General features: G+C 47.6%; 3 protein-coding genes and 1 long non-coding RNA gene across 5 annotated transcripts in view; 3 read left to right on the top strand and 1 right to left on the bottom strand.

Moving 5' to 3' along the window:
- Positions 1-2,659, bottom strand: part of LOC130207857 (RING finger protein 17-like) — a 20,267-nt gene extending 17,608 nt beyond the window's left edge. The window contains exon 1 of the mRNA XM_056436588.1: positions 2,582-2,659. Coding sequence (XP_056292563.1) covers positions 2,582-2,659 — 78 coding nt within the window. The remainder of the gene's footprint in view (positions 1-2,581) is intronic.
- Positions 2,660-2,783: 124 nt separating this feature from the next.
- On the top strand, positions 2,784-6,740 carry LOC130207865 (interleukin-1 receptor type 2). Its single transcript, XM_056436600.1, has 8 exons — positions 2,784-2,794; positions 4,078-4,321; positions 4,706-4,874; positions 5,285-5,356; positions 5,539-5,598; positions 5,668-5,804; positions 5,842-5,986; positions 6,498-6,740. Exons 1-8 carry the CDS (start codon positions 2,784-2,786, stop codon positions 6,638-6,640), a joined length of 981 nt encoding a protein of 326 aa, XP_056292575.1. The 3' UTR covers positions 6,641-6,740.
- A 1,152-nt stretch (positions 6,741-7,892) lies between these two features.
- On the top strand, positions 7,893-11,065 carry LOC130203804 (uncharacterized). Of its 2 annotated transcripts, none has more exons than XR_008833539.1 (4): positions 7,893-8,021; positions 8,264-8,341; positions 9,752-9,857; positions 11,022-11,065. It is a non-coding gene; the product is annotated as an uncharacterized LOC130203804 (long non-coding RNA). The 2 variants fall into 2 exon arrangements; XR_008833537.1 differs by having other exon boundaries at positions 7,900-8,021; positions 9,780-9,857.
- Positions 11,066-11,078: 13 nt separating this feature from the next.
- On the top strand, positions 11,079-16,647 carry LOC130203814 (interleukin-1 receptor-like 2). Its single transcript, XM_056430234.1, has 2 exons — positions 11,079-11,418; positions 15,576-16,647. The coding sequence occupies exons 1-2, from the start codon at positions 11,386-11,388 to the stop codon at positions 15,828-15,830; spliced, it is 288 nt and encodes a 95-aa protein (XP_056286209.1). The 5' UTR covers positions 11,079-11,385; the 3' UTR covers positions 15,831-16,647.
- The last annotated feature ends 442 nt before the right edge of the window (positions 16,648-17,089 follow it).

Below are 17,089 nucleotides of genomic sequence, written 5' to 3' on the forward strand. Positions count from 1 at the left end.
CTCTTCCAGCATCCTGTCTATCCTAGCAGCCAGGACTGCACTGGCAAGCTCTAGCCTTGGGATTGTCACCACCTTCAAAGGTGCAACTCTTTTGCCTCCCGACCACAAACACCATGTGACAGTCCTTTTGTCACTGGTCAGTTTCAAATAGCTCACTGTCCCGAACTCAAGCTCACTTGTACTGCAGAAGTGGCATCTGTGCCTAGTCACTGGAATCTGTTGGCCTAAGGCATCTCTTGATTCTGCAAGGCTAGAAATCAGGTTCAGGTCTTTCAGCCACTTTCCATCTCTCTGTGTAAGCTGTTGGTATCGATTCATCCTATCCACAGCGTTTAGCTTGCACAGGTCCTGCAGAATTCCTTTCCTGTCAGCATGACTTTGGTGCTATGAACCCAAGAGATCGTAGAGTACAGAGTTCAACACGGACAAATGCTTCTCATGTGGGTGACTGATGGTTGTTTCAAGATAGAAGAAGAATGCTTGACCTAATGTCCCATCTACGTTAAGAGCTCCTCCTTATGGGTAGTTTGTCTTGTCGAGGTCTAGATCTTTGACCTCTTTTGCTCTTTCTCCGCTTGGAACAGAGGCAAGGACTGCTCGACTGTTACTGGTCCATTTATGAGTTTTAACCACCTGTGGTATACTGATCTGAGTCTTTCACCAGACAGATTGCTTGGCTCTCGCTTTGGGACGGATTTGAGGCAGTCGTTCATAGAAGTTGTGACGTAATAGCGTTGATTTACTCTCAGGACTACATCTTCCTTCATTAATGCTGTCCGTTTCAGTGCTTTGGCACAGTTTCGTGATGAGACCGCTCAAAGAGATGCACCGTCATCCGGTACTTGCTAGCGGTTGGTTGGTGTCACCATCTGGCCACCACAGGAATCTGAGAAAGTCCACATCATCTCTAGGTATTCTTACTTGATAGGAACATTCCCTTCATGTCTCCATCACGCTACTGGTTCCTGTCGGAATCGGAGGAGGCTAACCCAGCAAGGTGTTCGTTCAAGGTCGGGACCCTGCAGCAGCTCACTATTTAGGAGGTTCCTTAGAAAATGAAGAGGTACAATCGAATACCACGTTCGGATTGTCTTCTTTCTTTGTGTGAGCATACCCATGGTGGGAAATGTAACCACAGTCTTCCGTCTTGCCCGGGAGTTGTTCCTCGGCACTCTTTCTGCATGCCCTTTCCTCAAGACATCACTCATGAAGCTGTTGTTAGTCTCTTCTGAAAGGCTTCATCTTTCTGGAATCTGCGGCAAGGCCTAATACTCTTTTGTTCCGCTACCTTCCTGTTGTTTGGCAGGCTGATGTTATCTTGACTTGGAACGGAAGTCGAAGTTCATAGTGGCCTTCTTTCCTTTTGACTGAGCTTTCGTTCATCACATGCAGGTGAATTTCTTGTCTTCAAATGAGTGTTCTTGCTTTTCATTGTAGGCCAGATGCTCTGAGAAGTCCTGGTTGTATTGTTGTATAAGGAGCTCTTCCAGCTTGGCCACTGATATTCTATTGATGTTATCTGTGGCCGACCATGCTCCATCCATAGGGTGCAGTACTGCAGAGAGGTCCTGCTTATAGTCCAGCCTAGGCATTTGTCAGACTGCGAGGGCCCCCACCTTGGCTACTGATCACTCTCAGTGGTTCCAGGGCCTTTGGGACATTTGCACCAATCAATAGCTGCCGCCTACTTCTGCCCTGATGTTCTCAAGTGGACCTCCTTTAGGTAAGACCGATCCTTTATGTCCATTTCCATCGGAATGTTCTGCTTGACTGACAGAATGGCCTTTATGTGAAGACTCTGGAAGCCCTATGGGCGAAGCTGTTGCCATCCAGGCTGCATACTTCCAGTCCTCTTATCACATGGGTTTTCTCACAGGCTTTCATGCGACCCATTGTTCGGAGTAAGATCTCTGACAGACAACTGCTCCATCAGTTTTTTCGGTGACAAAGGTACGATAAGCTTCAGGGTCTAGAAATGCGTATGTTTCTATCAGACAGCTGCCTTTATGGCTCTTTATCTTTACAGGTACTACTGCTAGCTTGTAGTCTGTGGTTCTGTCCCTGTGTGTGCTGCTGGATGACACCATAGCCTTAACTTGTGCTGCCGATGAAACTTTAGCCATGTAGTTGCTCCTGGTTTCTGAAACCTGCTTAGCTGCTGGCTCGGGTGTTTCCTGGAATAAAAGTTCTCTATATATGCAAGACAGTGGGGTGTTTCTTCTCACAGGAACGACACGTGAGACGTTTCTTGCATTCTTTACTCATATGACCTTTGATCAAGTTAGGCAAAGCAGAGTCCATTTTCTTCAGCAGCTCTGACTTTTCCTCATGTAAGGGAATCTTTTGTAATCCGCTCACATGTTTCCATCACATGATCTCCTTTACAGAAAGCACAAGGCTTGATGAAAGCGCCCCATGGCTGTCCGGATGCCCCTCTGGCCTGTCTGCCCTCTCCCAGCTCTTAGTGTTCTGGTAGGTTTCTGTCTTGGGGCCAGCAACAGTCGTGAATAAAGCTTTTCTTGCTGCTAGGTCTCGTGATACTGCACGCCCTCATCTGGATATTCTCCCACTCGTGGCTTACCGGCTGGGTCCTGTAGATCCCCGAAGACGAGATCTTGAATGATTCTGACCTGCCTTTCCATAAACAGAACCAGATCATGGAACTTAGGTCTCTGCTGTGTTCTTTCAGTGATGTCACATACAGCAGATCTCCATTTCCTCTCGGGTTTAAATGGAAGTTTGAAAACAAGTCTTTCATGTTGAATTGTGAGTCCAGCTCTGACATGTATGGCAGGTCCTGAACTGCATTGCCACAGCCTCCTCAGATAGAGGGCGTAGCTATGAAGTGCTTTTCCATCATCTGTGCATATTTGGTTCCAGTTCAAGGCCTTTTCGACGTATGCAGATATGATTTTGAATTCATCGCCAAAGTGATATTTAAGTAGGCGCTTTGCTTCCTGGTAACCAGTGGTGGCGTTCATGTGAAAGCAGCTTTGGACGAGTTCCTTAGGCTGTCCAACCGTATACTGCTCCAGGAAGTACAGTCGATCCTCGTTGGGGGAGGAGGAGTGGGCGGAGTCTCAACAGTGGGCGGAGTCTCAACAGGACAGTGGCGTAGTCAGGAGCAGGAATTCACCTTACGACCAGACCTCGATGATCCATCTGGCAGATAGATTCTATGCCGTCTCATAGGTCCGGCGACCCCATGAGACGTGAAGTCACAAGGACTCCGGGGAGAAAGCAGAGTTAGTAACGTGTGATTGAGAGATGAAAATTCATCCTTAAGGAGAGAAAAAGAGGAGATAGGTACCAGTGCATCCTAAACGTCCCCCAGCTATAAGCCTATAGCAGCATATCAAGGGGCTGGACCAGGTGAACCTGATTCAGCCCTAACTATAAGCTCTGTCAAAGAGGAAGGTCTTAAGTCTACTCTTAAACGAGGTGACTGTGTCTGCCTCCCGGACTGAAATTGGAAGCTGGTTCCATAAAAGAGGAGCTTGATAACTTAAGGCTCTGGCTCCCATTCTACTTTTTAAGACTCTAGGAACTACAAGTAGTCCCGCATTTAGTGAGCGTAGCTCTCTAGTGGGGCAATATGGTACTACAAGCTCCTTAAGATATGATGGTGTATCACCAATCAAGGCTTTGTACGTTAAGAGAAGAATTGTAAAAGTGATTCTTGATTTTACTGGGAGCCAGTGCAGAGCAGCTAGTGCAGGAGTGATGTGATCTCTGTTCTTAGTTTTAGTGGAACACGAGCTGCAGCATTCTGGATCAACTGGAGGACCTAAGAGATTTATTAGAGCAGCCTGATAATAAGGAGTTGCAGTAATCCAGTCTTCAAGTAACGAACGCGTGAACCAATTTTTCTGCATCTTTTTGAGACAAGATGTGCCTGATTTTTGAAATATTACGTAGATGAAAGAATGCAGTCCTTGAGATTTGCTTTACGTGGGAGTTAAAGGACAAGTCCCGATCAAAGATAACGGCAAGATTCTTTACAGTGGTGTTGGATGCCAGGGCAATGCCGTCTACAGAATCCACATCACCAGATAATTGATCTCTGAGGTGCTCAGGGCCGATTAAAATTACTTCGGTTTTGTCTGAGTTTAACATCAAGAAGTTGCGGGTCATTGGTTTGTTGACCTCCAGGAAGCAGAGCGTCTGCGTGAGCGGCAGCATCCGGCTCCGCGTGTTGGAGTCCCGCTCCGTGGACAAGGAGCAGCTCTCCTACCCGGTGGGCGTCGTGGTGGGAGAGCGCCTCCGCCTGCCGTGTCCGCTGGTCCGAGACTTCAACCACACGGAGCTGACCTGGAGCAAGGTGAGGGGCATTATGGGTAGTGTAGTTCATAGTGTTAGAATAGTAGTTCATAGTATTATACAGTATTATAATAGTAGTTAATAGTATTATAACACTAGTTTTTATTATTATAATTGTAGTTTAGTATTATAGTAGAAGTTTATAATATTATAATTGTAGTTTATAGTATTATAATGGTAATTTATAGTTTAGTATTATATAGCATAATTAGAGTAGTTTATGGTTCATTCTTTACAAAATGTTTTAAAAAAATTAGTTTTCTAAATCGTAATTTTTAGAGGAAATATAATCCTTATATGAAATACTTGTGAGATCCTGTGACGTCGTCAGCCGGAAGGGGAGGAGTCACAGAGTGACGCAGTGTGTTGCCCCTCCCCCACACAGGATCCCGGCCTCCCCCCCTCTTCCGCGGGCTCCTTCCTGCAGGCCGGAGGCCGCCTCCTCATCCCCGCCGTGCGGAGGGCGCACGCGGGCGCGTACACGTGTCGGCTGCGCGCGCACATCGATGAACGGCAGTACGAAGTCAGCAGGAGCGTCACGCTGGAGGTGGAAGGTGAAGATGATGAAGATGAAGGAGCTCCGTACCGCTGAACATGTCCGAAGTTACTGTGAGACAGAGTCATGCTTCATGGAGATGACGTCAGTGCGTGCTGCCCCCTGCTGGCCTCATCGCTGTAACTACCGCTGTTATTATTGTTCAAATGTGAATAAGTCCAGTTCATTAAGTTATTATTATTATTACAGAGTATTATCAACATCATGAGATCAGCATGTAAATCATTATTGTAATTATCCTCATCATATGTATTAGCATTGTTATCCGTATTCATATTATTAGTTGTATTATCATTAATTTGTGTTAATAATGATAATATTATTATTGTTGTGTGAAATATGTCATTGTTTCTCTGGATGTGTTTTCACTGGTCTACGTGTGTGTGTGTGTCTGTGTTGTGTGTGTAGGTGACGACCCCCTCACCACCTCTGTGGCTGACCTCTCCGTGACCTCTGACCCTGAGCTCAGCAACTTCCTCGGTGAGTTTTTTTCTGTATAGAACTTCAATAAGCCAAATTTTACTTGTTTACTTATTTATTCAGATATGTATAAGTAGACTAATCAATTAATTAATTAACTTATTTACTTATGCATTTATGTATTCATGTATTAACCCATTGATGTTTTATTTAACTTAATAACTCATGTTCCGTGTCTCCAGTTATTAAACCTCCTGTGATCCTCTCACCACGGAATGGAGACGTCTTTGAAAGTCCTCACGGTGAGAACCATCAACAACAACAACAACAACATGTGTGTATCAACCATCACAACAACAACATGTGTCCAGGTTCAGATCTGGAGTTGTCCTGCACGGTGCTGGCTGAATGTCACATGGTGGACGACACTGTGGTCACATGGCTGGCCAACAACCAATCAGTGGAGTCCTCCTACCTCCATGGTCGGGCTCTGCAGGGGGGAAGGAGGTAAATATACATAAATATGAATATATATATATATATATGTAATGAGCGTGTCCGGCGGCTGCCTCATCGAGTCGAGGCTGGCGGTCGTCATGGTGACAGAAGAGGACGAGCAGGCGCAGCTGAGCTGCGTGGCTCAGAGCGCAGGCGGCCGACAGGAAGTGGTCACGAGGCTGCAGCTGCAGGGTGAGTGTGGCGCCCATTGGCTGCCCAACAGGAAGTGATGACCTCATCAAGCGACAGACGCGGTAACATTGACTCATTTAAAACACGAGAAACTGTCTGTCATCATGGAGGTAAACAACAACAACAGGATCACTTGACTGAACTCCCTGAATACATGACACACACAGCTCCGTCCAGAGGTCAGGCACATTGACCATGACGTCATCGTCTGTGACCATGTGGACATGACGCCTCACACCAATCCATCATGACTGCACTGTGGTAGACGACTACGGCAAGTCCACCAGGTCAATCCTCCTGGCCCCGCCCAGAAGAGAAGCCTGAACACATCATTAACCTTCCTCTTCCCCTTCCCCCTTCCTCTTCCTCTCCCCCTTCCTCTCCCTATACCTCTTCCTAATCATATTCCTCTTCCTCTTCCCATTCCTCTCCCTCTTCCTATTCCTCTTCCGTTTCCTTTTACGCATAAATTTCTTCTTCCCGTTCCTCTCCCCTTCCTCTTCCTCTCCAGGCTCCACCTCCACGTGGCTGCAGGTGTCGGCGGTGGCCGCTTCCTGCTTCCTGTCCGTGGTGTGCCTCTTCCTCTTCCTCCTCTTCAAGGCCCGAGGGAGGAAGACCCCGGAGTACTTCCTGGCTCCTCAGAGCTTCACTTGAAGACATTTCATAGCGTTGTTCTAAAGTATTGTTATTGTTTGTTGTTGACCATATTTATCTATTATGTATTTTGTATTGTTTGTTTTATTTGTATTTTTTGTCTGTTGTTATCTGTACCAATAATAAATGGGATTCTGATCTGGTCAGGTTTATTCATGTCGTCCCTGATCTAACAAAATACTACGAGAGAACAGAGAGGAAGGACAGCATGGACCATGAAACATGGACCATGGAACATGGAACATGGACCATGAAACATGGAACATGGACCATGAAACATGGAACATGAAACATGGACCATGAAACATGGAACATGGACCATGAAACATGGAACATGGACCATGAAACATGGAACATGGACCATGAAACATGGAACATGGACCATGGAACATGAAACATGGACCATGGAACATGAAACATGAAACATGGACCATGGAACATGCTGGAATACATGAAACATGGACCATGGACCATGGAACATGAAACATGAAACATGAAACATGGAACATGGACCATGGAACATGGACCATGAAACATGGACCATGGAACATGAACCATGGACCATGAAACATGGACCATGGACCATGGAACATGGACCATGAAACATGAAACAGACCATGGAACATGGACCATGAAACATGGAACATGGACCATGGAACATGGAACATGGACCATGGAACATGGACCATGAAACATGGACTATGGAACATGGACCATGAAACATGAAACAGACCATGGACCATGGAACATGGACCATGAAACATGGACCATGGAACATGGACCATGAAACATGAAACAGACCATGGAACATGGACCATGAAACATAGACCATGAAACATGGACCATGAAACATAGACCATGGAACATGGACCATGAAATATGAAACATGGACCATGAAACGTGTATGTGTGTGTGTGTAAATGTGTATGTGTGTGTGTCATACATCTATAATGTAAATGACAATGTGTGTAACGTGTTCTGAATGTCTCACGTGACGCTCTGTGTGTGGATTAAAACAACCTGTTGGTTCCCTGTGTGGCCACTAGAGGTCTCCACGTGACGTCAGAGGGGTGAAGAGTGAGGCATCACAACGCTGCATTTATCTTTACACGAGTTTATTCTTATAATACATTTCTTTCTTTTAATAATGATGTGACATGACGTGAACCACGAGACGAGCCAGAACCGCCGCCGGTCCGGAAGAGCCTCCAGCAGAGGAGTCAGTGGGGTCACGTGACCAGCAGGATCCTCCCAGCTGTTGCCCAACATTAGGAAGCAGCTGGAGGAAGTGGCCACATGGCGGAACGAGAAGACCGTGGAGAACCCGTCTGAGCCGAGACCAGGTCCTCAGACCCGAACCAGACCCGAACCAGACCTGTGGGTGAGTTCTGGGTCTCGAACCCGTTTCTGTGGTGCGTTTGTATGTCTGTGACGTCACCAGCTCCACACCGGCACCGTTCAGGGTGTCATGTGACCAGCTGGGCGGTCAATCACGTGGCGCGTGCTGCCGCTTCGCTTTACACATGGGGGGGGGGGTATGTTGATTTACCGACCTGAGCTTCTCCCTGTGTTGTTGTTGATGTTATTGTTGTACATGTTGTTGTTGTTGATGTTGTTCATCAGCTCATGTTCAGGACCTTGGACCTGGCCCCTCCCTCAGCCGTGAGCCAATAGGAGGAGAGGACTCGTGGCTCTGCAGAGGTAAACAATCCGCATGAGTTTAGTTCCTAGAAGAGCGGCTCATGGGGGGGCGGGGCACACGGCGTGATGCCTTCAGGCTCTGGCAGCGAGGCAGAGCTCCTCCAGGTGACTCACGCCGGCCGTTGGCCCAGCGGCTCCTCCACGCCCCCCCGGCCCGTCGGGACCGGTCCCAGACTCCGGTCCCAGACTCCGGTCCCAGACTCCGGTCCAGGGATGGATTAACCAACGGGAATACTAAAGGCCCAGCCCAGGGCCCATGAGCTCAGGGGGCCCCTGGGCCAGGGCGCCAGCCGTGACGTCAGCTGTTATTAACATTGTATTGATATGAATATGATGATATGGACACTACGCGCCATAGCCGGGTATATGCTAGGCTGGAAGTCATTCATGCTGCAACAGGGCCCCAATAGTCCTACTGAGGGATGGATTACCGAACGAGCTTGGTCAGCAATTAGGGCCCCTTGAGCTCAGGGGCCCCTCTGAGCCAGAGCCTCTCGCGTGAAGTATGTTATTAACTTGTATTGATATGATGATATGACATCACGCGCTATAGCCGTGTATATTCCGACAAATCATTCAGCCGTAATTTCGTAAATTACTGAGGGTTGGTTACCGCGAAACCTACGGCACCAAGGCCCGTGAGCTCAGGGCCCCTGAGCCAAACCTCGTGTGCCGCTGTACTTTGTATTGATATATTATTGTTACGTCGCCTGCGGGCTGCTGCAGGCTGAAGTCATTCATGTCATGGTCATATAATTCTGCTCAGCTCCGGTATCGTTGTTCCATACGGACTGTTTTGTTAGCGATGTTTAAAAAAAAATGTTTGTTTTTTTTGCGGGTGGGGGCGGGGGGCCTTGACACGTCCAGGCCCAGGGGCCCGTGGTTTCTTAATCCGTCCATGCTCCGGTCCCAGACTCCGGTCCCAGACTATCAGCGCCGGTCCTCCTGAACCGGGTCCAACCCGATCCACCATCTGAAGTGCTTGTTGTTAGACAACAGGAACGGTTGAGTTCTGCTCCAGAAACATGGCAGAGCGACTGCAGAGTGAAGCGTGTGGAGACTGTCTGTGTCAAAGTGTTCATGGAATAACAGAGTGCAGCGCCCCCTAGTGTCCGTCCCTCTGAGGACAGAGCCTCCTGTGGAGGAGAGACGCCTCGAAAGGCTGCTGGGTGTTTCAGCTCCTCTCTAACAGCTGTTGCGTGTTTCAGCTCCTCTCTAACAGCTGTTGGGTGTTTAATCTCCTCTAACAGATGTTGGGTGTTTCAGCTCCTCTCTAACAGCTGTTGGGTGTTTCAGCTCCTCTCTAACAGCTGTTGGGTGTTTCAGCTCCTCTAACAGCTGTTGGGTGTTTCAGCTCCTCTAACAGCTGTTGGGTGTTTCAGCTCCTCTAACAGCTGTTGGGTGTTTCAGCTCCTCTAACAGCTGTTGGGTGTTTCAGCCATGGCCCGGCCGGCAGCACTGATGCGCCTCCTGCTGCTCCTCGGCCTGCAGAGGATCTGTGGAGGGTTGAAACACGGTGAGCCCAAAGCTACAGAAACACGACTCTGAAACAGACTGTGCACGCGCTTCTGTGTAACTCCAGTCTGGAGCTCTCGACCGACCCCCTGTGGCCGCTGCTGTAACTGCAGATGTGAACGAGACGCAGCAGACGAATCCATAACGAAGCAGCTCAGTGTGTTCCACATGAGACAGAAAGGGATGAAGGATATATAATAATAATAATAATAATAATAATACATATGATATAAAAGAGAAGTTCGCTGTAGATATAGAAAGGAAGTAGAGTAGAGAACATAAACTACGGGTCGTTAAAAACATCTTTTTAGAACGAGAAGAATTACATGTATGTTTTAAAAACACATGTATGTATGTCTATATTTAAATATGTATATATATAAAGAAAAAAATACATATATATATTTTTAAATGATATGAAAATTGCAAAAAAAGAAAATGTAAAAAAATAATTATGTGTATATATATATATATTTGTTTGTTTTTTACATGTATATATATATATATATTTTTGTGTGCAATTCTTTTTGAAAAATATATACGCCACCGTTCAAAAGTTTGGGATCACTTAGAAATGTCTTTATTTTTCAAAGTAAAGCTGTTTTTTTCAATAAAGATAACATTAATCAACAATACCCTCTCTACATTGTTAATGTGGTAAATAACTCTTCTAGGTGGGAACGGGCCTGGGTTTCTAACATGATGTGCTTCCTCAGAGGTTAGTATAGAGGCCCTTTTCATCCATCAATCCAGTGTTCTGATGGTACATTGTGTTATCGCCTTTAGAAGACTAATGTCTGATTAGAAATAACCAGCGCAATTATGTTAGCACAGCTGAAAACAGTTATGCTGGTGATATAAGCTATACAACTGGCCTTCCTTTGAGCTTGAAGTTTGTAGAACAAAATTAATACTTCAAATATTAATAATTATTTCTAACCTTGTCAATGTCTTGACTATATTTTATATTCAATTTTCAATTCATTTGATAAATAAAAGTGAGTTTTCATAGAAGACACAAAATTGTCTGGATGACCCCAAACTTTTGAACGGTAGTGTAAATACCCTTCATTTTAAAATAAATATATATATATGCATGTACAAAACTAATTCTGTGTATATATCTATGTATATGTATCTCTAAAGACATTGTGGTAAATTCCAGGGAACTGCACCGACTACCAGCTGCAGTTCGAGCTCGTGTTCTCGTGCTGGCCGTGACTAACCACAGCGCCCCCTGCTGGCCGTGACTAACCACAGCGCCCCCTGCTGGCAGAGACTAACCACAGCGCCCCCTGCTGGCCGTGACTAACCACAGCGCCCCCTGCTGGCCGTGACTAACCACAGTTCCTCTGTTTCCTCCTGAAGCCGTCGTGGACTCGGTGGAGGAGAACATCCAGGCCAGCCGCCGCCTCCTGCTGCTCTACACCGCCTCCACCTTCACCAGCAGGAGACACACGAGCAACAACAACAAGAGCAGCGAGGACGTCTATCCAGAGAGCCGACAGCAGCTGGAGTGTGTGACAGCCATGCACCGAGCGCTGCTGGAGGGGTCACTCAAGGTCACACACACACACACACAGTCACACACACACACACAGTCACACACACAGTCACACACACACACACACACACAGTCACACACACACACACAGTCACACACACAGTCACACACAGTCACACACACACACACACAGTCACACACACAGACACACACAGTCACACACAGTCACACACACAGTCACACACACACACAGTCACACACACAGTCACACACACACACACACACAGTCACACACACAGACACACACAGTCACACACAGTCACACACACAGTCACACACAGTCACACACACAGTCACACACAGTCACACACACACACAGTCACACACAGTCACACACACAGTCACACACACACACAGTCACACACACACACACAGTCACACATACAGTCACACACATACTTACACAATCACAGTCTATTACACACAGTCACACACACACACACACAGTCACACACACACACACACACAGTCACACACACACACAGTCACACACACAGTCACACACACACAGTCACACACACACACAGTCACACACACAGTCACACACACACACACACACACAGTCACACACACACACAGTCACACACACACAGTCACACACACAGTCACACACACACACACACACACACACACACACACAGTCACACACACACACACACACACACAGTCACACACACACACACACACAGTCACACACACACACACACACAGTCACACACACACAGTAGCCCATGATGGCGCGGCTGTGTCCAGACGCCGTCGAGGTAGCTCCGCGGAGATTGTGCGCTCTTTTAGTTTTTGTGTTTATTTTTAATGTTTTCTTTGCCACAAACACATCGGCACTAACAACATACGACCACAGCACACTTTTGGACATAAACTTTATAAAACAAGGGTTTTGTCCACTTTTTCCATCGATCCAGCGTGGCGGCAGAGATCAGACGAACCATATCAACAACAGTGGAGCCGCTACTACGGGAGACGACGAAACATCGAGGGAAACGGAGCGGAATTCGGAACAGACTGAGAGATCAAGCCCACCGCCCACCTCTGCCCAGCATCCTTCTTGCTAACGCCCAGTCTCTGGAAAATAAGATGGATGATGTTAGGCAGGATCAGATTCCAACGGGACATGAGGGATTGTAACATCTTTGTCTGACGGAAACATGGCTGAACCCGCTGGTGCCGGATCGAGTCATATGCCCAACCGAGTCCTTCTCTGTTTTCCGTGCAGACAGAACGGAAGAGTCTGGTAAATCTAAGGGTGGAGGGGTTTGCTTCATGACTAACAACATGTGGTGCGACCCCAAGAACATTAAGACTCTTTCTGGTTCTGCTCACGAACCTGGAACATCTGACGATCTCATGCGGCCCATTCTACCTTCCCCGGGAGTTCAGCTCGGTCATCACCACAGCCGTCTACATTCCACCACAAGCGGACACCGACGTAGCACTATCGGACCTACATGATGTGTTATGTCGGCATCAGAACAAGTATCCCAACGCGGCTGTGGTGGTGGCTGGGGACTTTAATAGGGCAACCTAAAAAAGTCATGCCGAACTTTCACCAGCACATTACGTGCTACCAGAGGAAAGAACGTTGGACCACTGCTATACGCCATTCAAGAGAGGCTACAAGGCTGTCTCTCTCCGCTCGCAAATCAGACCATGCCGCCATTTTCTGCTTCCGGTAAATCGCAAAAGATCGCGGGAAGCGGTAGTGACGAGGAACGGAAGCGGTGGTCTGACCAATCAGAGGCTGAGCTACAGGACGCTCTGCGTGTCGCCGACTGGACATGATCCAATCCAGTTCCAGTGACGTCAGCGAGTTTTGGAAGTAGCAATGAGCCGCATAGCAACCCTAGCGGACACCATCGACCCCACGGTAAAAGTTAGGGTCTTTCCTACTCAAAAGCCGTGGGATGATAGATGCATCCGTGAAGCTGTGAACGCCCGCATTGCTGCCTATAACTCCGGTCTTGTATCCGCAACATGGACGAGTACAAGGCAGCGGTCTATGGACTGAGGAGGGCGGTGAAGGAAGCCAAAAGGAGGTACCGAGACAGAGTGGAATCACAGATGGAGCAGCGCGACACCAGGCGCCTATGGCAGGGGCTACGGACTATCACAGACTACCAGAGCAGACCCGCAATGGTGAGTGCCGACGATCCCTAGCGGACGACCTGAACTCATTTTATGCACGGTTTGAGGCTAGCAACAACAGCGCTAGCTCGCCGCTAACAACAACACTTAGCGTGCCGAGGTGAGTTCTACCGCTGGGATGAACACACACTCTGTGACCGAGCACAGTGTGAGGAGGGCTCTGTTGAGGTGAACACCAGGCAAGCTGCAGGTCCAGATGGCATATCTGGGCGAGGACTGTTGACCTGTGCTAACCAGCTACCTCCAGTGATCACCACAATATTCAACCTCTCCTGGCTGAGTCCGTGGTCCCCGCCTGCTTCAAGAGATCCACTATTGTCCCTGTGCCCAAGAATGCTTCTCCAGCATGTATGAATGACTACCGACCGTGGCCCTCACCTCGGTGGTCATGAAATGCTTTGAGAGGCTGATAAAGGACTACATCTGCGCCTTCCTCCTTCCTCCATGGACCCGCTGCAGTTTGCTTATCGCCCAAACAGATCCACAGATGATGCTGTCTCCCAGGTACTGCACACCACACTCTCATCTGGACAGCCAGAGGGGCTATGTGAGACTGCTGTTCATTGATTATAGTTCAGCTTTCAACACCATAGTCCCTCCAGACTGGCCGGCAAGCTGATTGAGCTGGGACTGAACACCCCTGTGTGCTTGGATCCTGGACTTCCTGACCGCCAGGCCACAGGTGGTCAGGTGGGCAGACACACCTCCAAATCCCTCACCCTGAACACAGGATCCCCCAGGGTTGCGTCCTCAGCCCCCTACTGTACTCCTGTACACACATGACTGTGTGGCCAGGTTCAGCTCAACACCATCATCAAGTTTGCGGATGACACAGTGGTGGTGGGCCTGATCTCCGACTACGAGAAGGCCTACCTGGAGGAAGTTGCTGATCTGTCACTCTGGTGCCAGGACAACAGCCTCATCATGAATGTCACCAAAACTAAGGAGCTGATTGTGGACTTTAGGAGGGTACAACAACAGAGGACGACTCACCACTGGGGATTAACGGGACTACTGTGGAGAGGGTGAGCGGTATAAATACCTGGGAGTCCACATCACCGAGGATCTGACATGGTCAACGAACACAGACACTCTGGTGAGAAAGGCAAGGCAGCGCCTCTACCACCTCAGGCAGCTGAGGAAATTTAAAGTTTCCCAGAGGATCCTTCAGTCCTTCTACTCTGGAGCTGTAGAGAGCGTCCTGACAGGAAGCATCACAGCCTGGTTTGGCAACTGCTCCGCTCAGGACAGGAAGGCTCTGCAGAGAGTAGTGCGTTCGGCTGAACGCACTATTGGAACTACACTCCCACCCTGCAGGACTTGTACACCAGGAGGTGCAGAACCAGAGCCGGCAGGATCATGAAGGATCCTCACCACCCCAACAACAGACTGTTTCAGCTGCTGCGGTCAGGCAGGCGCCCGTAGTCACGCTGCAAGAACAGAGAGACTGAGACGGAGTTTCTTTCCTCAGGCCATCAGGACTGTGAACTCCGACCTCACCAGGACCCCCACATAGACCCACACAACTGCCCCTCTTAGGCACACACACACACACACACACACACTTACTGTAAATATTGTGTTGTTTTTTATTGTAAATAGTGTGTACTTGTTGCCCTTGCACATTCCTGCTGAGCATTGCCACTTTCATTTCACTGCACACCCTGTGTGTGTATGTGACAAATAAAACATCTTGAATCTTGAATCTTGAACACACAGTCACACACACAGTCACACACACACACACACAGTCACACACACACAGTCACACACACACACACAGTCACACACACACACACACAGTAACACACAAACAGTCACGCACACAGTCACACACACACACACACACAGGCACGACAAACAACAAGGAAAAACAACATGAGCATAGGTTTAACAAAAGGAGGATGAGTGGGAGGAGCCAATGAGCCGGTCTCTGAGCTGAAGCTGAACATGTTTGATGACATCATCACCTCATGATGACTCCTCCTCCAGGTGATCCTGGTGGAGATGGAGAGGGTCTCCCCGGCCCAGCTGGCTCTCTTCCCCGAGGCGCTGCGTCACCTGAGGAGGACGCAGGGCGCCGTGCGCTGGTGGAGGAGCCCGCGGCGCTGCTGCAGAGGGGCGGAGCCAGGAGCAGGCCACGCCCTCTGCCCCACCTCCAGCTTCTGGAAAGAGGTCAGGTACCGGATGCCGGTGAGGGGCAAGAGGGCTCTGCACCCCGAGACCACGGCCCTGATGGACCTGTGACCCGGATCCAGGAGGAGCTGATGGACCTGTGACCCAGAACTTGGTTCTGCTGGTCCAAGTTCCATAAAAACAACACGTGGACGTGATGAAGTAGCTTCACAGTGTCCGACGGGCCCTGAACGCATCGTTTCTCATTGAGGTTACATGTGATGTCAGAGATAGAGAGACTGCTCATCCGAGGTCAGAGGTCATAAGAGGTTTCAGGAAGAAGAGTTGTGTCTTCAACCCCACTGGAACTTTGACGTGGACACGTTATCATCACATTACATTACATGACATCACATCACATTACATCACATTACATCACATGACATTACATGACATCACATCACATCACATTACATCACATTACATCACATTACATTACATGATATTACATCACATCACATCACATGACATCACATTACATTACATTACATCACATCACATGACATCACATTACATTACATTACATCACATGACATTACATCACATCACATCACATGGCATCACATTACATCACATTACATCACATGACATCACATTACATCACATTACATCACATTACATTACATTACATCACATGACATCACATGACATCACATGACATCACATCACATCACATGGCATCACATTACATCACATTACATGACATCACATCACATGACATCACATTACATCACATCACATTACATCACATTACATTACATGACATTACATCACATCACATGACATCACATGACATCACATTACATCACATGACATTACATCACATCACATCACATGGCATCACATTACATCACATTACATGACATCACATCACATGACATCACATTACATTACACATCACATCACATCACATCACATTACATCACATGACATCACATTACATCACATTACATTACATTACATCACATGACATTACATTACATCACATCACATTACATCACATGACATCACATCACATTACATCACATTACATTACATCACATGACATTACATCACATGACATCACATCACATGACATCACATTACATCACATCACATCACATGGCATCACATCACATCACATTACATCACATGACATCACATCACATCACATGACATCACATTACATTACATCACATCACATTACATCACATTACATCACATCACATTACATTACATCACATTACATCACATTACATCACATCACATCACATCACATCACATTACATCACATCACATTACATCACATTACATCACATTACATCACATCACATTACATCACATCACATCAC

The sequence above is a fragment of the Pseudoliparis swirei genome, chromosome 2 (assembly GCF_029220125.1).
Source record: "Pseudoliparis swirei isolate HS2019 ecotype Mariana Trench chromosome 2, NWPU_hadal_v1, whole genome shotgun sequence".
NCBI lineage: Eukaryota > Metazoa > Chordata > Actinopteri > Perciformes > Liparidae > Pseudoliparis > Pseudoliparis swirei.

Coding starts and splice junctions, on each gene's coding strand:
- LOC130207865 (XM_056436600.1), top strand. Junction 5,599..5,667: donor CGTCTTTGAAAGTCCTCACG/GTGAGAACCATC, acceptor ACATGTGTCCAG/GTTCAGATCTGGAGTTGTCC. Junction 5,805..5,841: donor CTCTGCAGGGGGGAAGGAGG/TAAATATACATA, acceptor ATATATATATAT/GTAATGAGCGTGTCCGGCGG.
- LOC130203814 (XM_056430234.1), top strand. CDS start 11,386: ATGCACCGAGCGCTGCTGGAGGGGTCACTCAAG. Junction 11,419..15,575: donor TGCTGGAGGGGTCACTCAAG/GTCACACACACA, acceptor CTCCTCCTCCAG/GTGATCCTGGTGGAGATGGA.